A 2424-nucleotide genomic window follows, 5' to 3' on the forward strand; every position below is an offset into this window, starting at 1 on the left:
AAAACCTCGGTATTCAAGCCCCCCAGCGCAAGACCTGGTACCGGGTGAATCGTGCGTTATGCGCACCCTCTAGTCACACTCCATTTTTAAACAATTTGGCATAGCCAAGAATTAAATTCGGATGATGTGTTTCATTGAGCAACTTGATGGCGCAAGCCTGGTTGGTTATCACTAGTTCTTATAAAATTTGTATGGGTTCTTTTTACAACAAATACATCTGAAACTCAATTACTACCAGTCTACTACCTGTAGACCTGCCGCCATCACCTGCTATAACCGGTTGCACCAATGAAATACTAGTATTAAGATAGTCCGCGTACAACAAGCCAGCGAACAGGTATAATTGTTATAGATCTGTTAAATATAACGGCTCCGTTAAAGTTAGAGAGAGAATATTTGTGATTTTGAGTGCGTGAATAATTTGCAGGACCACACACACTTGATGATAAGAAGCTTATAAACGGAATCACTGCCATCATCGCCTCCACTTTCTCTCTCATCTAACAGATTAAACACCAAAACATAAAATCTCAACAGAAGATATTATTCTTCTTCTGTGACGAAACAAAGAATTGATCAATTATTTAAGGTACGTACGAATTAATTCAACATCAGAATTTAGATATATTATGCATTTCTATGCATAAATGGGGAAATATACAAGGAACTGCAGCTGTACCGGTTGTAGCAGTGGTATAATGGAAGTTGCGGTTGATAATTCGAAGAGAAGGAAGGTTAGTAATGGGGAATTGAAGTTATCCTCATCAAAATTGATGCGAATTACATCGTTGAAGAATTTGAGTAATCATTGCGATGATGACGTCACGAGTTTTATCTCCGGTGATCGTGTTCCGACGTGTTGTTGTTCGAGTAACGGATCGTTTACGGAGAAAGTTAAATTTTCAGATCTGAAGGTCTGTATATGTTTATTTTTTAAATTTTTAATTTTATAAATATATAAATATATACGGTGTTTATATCTATAATCTATTTTTGAATTTGATTTGAAATTTAAAATTTGAATTTTGTTGTGCAGAATGAAAATGAAATTGAAACATCAGTGAGACAGAATTCGGAGACAACAGAAAGGTTTTAATAAATGAGACTATTTAATTTTGCATTTTAATTTTAACGTTCCATTTTTTTTTTTTTTTATTTCAAAAAATTTCAAATAAGGAATAAAATCTTATATATCTGTGATCTACAACGGCCTCCGTTATTATTTCACTTTTTCCGTTATAATTACACTGCTCTCTCATTCTCACTTTCTCTCAAAATTCAATGGCTGCTTCTTTCAGCACACAGAGTACTGACTTAAAAGATGAATCAAGTGAACTGAAGTCGGAAAAAGCTCCGGTGGTGATCGATGCTCGCCGGACAATTCCGCCGGAGAAAATGCCTCCTGCAGCTGAACTTGAAGAGTTTTTCGCTGCTGCTGAAAAAGACCTTCATAAAAGCTTCAAAGACAAGTAGGATACTAGTAATTTAATTGTTTATTTATAATTATAATTTAATAATATTATAACAAAATAAAAATAGTAAAAAGGATTAAAAAATTATGTATTGTTTAATGAATTTACAGGTATAATTATGACGTTGTAAATGACGTTCCGTTAAAAGGTCGTTACGAATGGGTTGAACTAAAGGAGTAAAAGATGAAGATGAAGATTAATGATTGATTTAGAACATAACATTGTAAAGAAGCAGTACGTAGTGCATTTTAAATTAATCAATCATTTTATTTTAACTTTTTAAATTGTTCTGCAGTTAATATAACTATTCAGTTTCATTTAATTATAACTTCCACTTCCATTGCAATTTGATTAATTATATTCTGGTCTTAAATTTAAGTACATGATATATGTTGGTACGTGTTAGTACTAGTACTAGTGGTGGTAGTTTTTAGTGTTTGTAGTTGGAAATGTAAAAATAAGTAGATATGGAATCCAAAATGAGCAAGAAAAGAATTAAACGGTTGGAAAAATAGTGTGATTTTGGTGTGACTGTGGTGTATGAATGTACTTAATTTCCCTTCCATATATTTCGTTGCTGTTCATCTCTGCAATTCTTTCAGATCATAAAACGTACGTTATATTCTTTTCAATATTATTATCTTTATTTATTAAATAATAATAAATACGAGTAATAAATATATGATATGATGCCATAATTTCACTAACATGTAGTAGTACGTGCTGTTCTCTATTCTTTTACCCTTTTAATTATATCTTTTTATTAAATAATTTATTAGTATTAAGTTTCTTATAGAAGAGGAATCAGATCAATAATCAATACTAAAATGTTGAAACTCGCATATAAACTCGCATATTAGAAAACTATAAAATATAATTGAGCTAAAATCAAAATTAGACTTCTAATAATTTTTAAATGATTCAAAATTACTATTACTAATATAACTAATAG

General features: G+C 31.1%; 1 protein-coding gene across 1 annotated transcript; it reads left to right on the forward strand.

The window, feature by feature from the left end:
• Window positions 1-419: 419 nt before the first annotated feature.
• Window positions 420-1798, forward strand: LOC139867110 (cyclin-dependent kinase inhibitor 7-like). Its single transcript, XM_071855442.1, has 4 exons — window positions 420-914; window positions 1037-1089; window positions 1299-1469; window positions 1583-1798. The coding sequence occupies exons 1-4, from the start codon at window positions 648-650 to the stop codon at window positions 1650-1652; spliced, it is 561 nt and encodes a 186-aa protein (XP_071711543.1). The 5' UTR covers window positions 420-647; the 3' UTR covers window positions 1653-1798.
• Window positions 1799-2424: the final 626 nt, after the last annotated feature.

The sequence above is a fragment of the Rutidosis leptorrhynchoides genome, chromosome 9 (genome assembly GCF_046630445.1).
Source record: "Rutidosis leptorrhynchoides isolate AG116_Rl617_1_P2 chromosome 9, CSIRO_AGI_Rlap_v1, whole genome shotgun sequence".
NCBI lineage: Eukaryota > Viridiplantae > Streptophyta > Magnoliopsida > Asterales > Asteraceae > Rutidosis > Rutidosis leptorrhynchoides.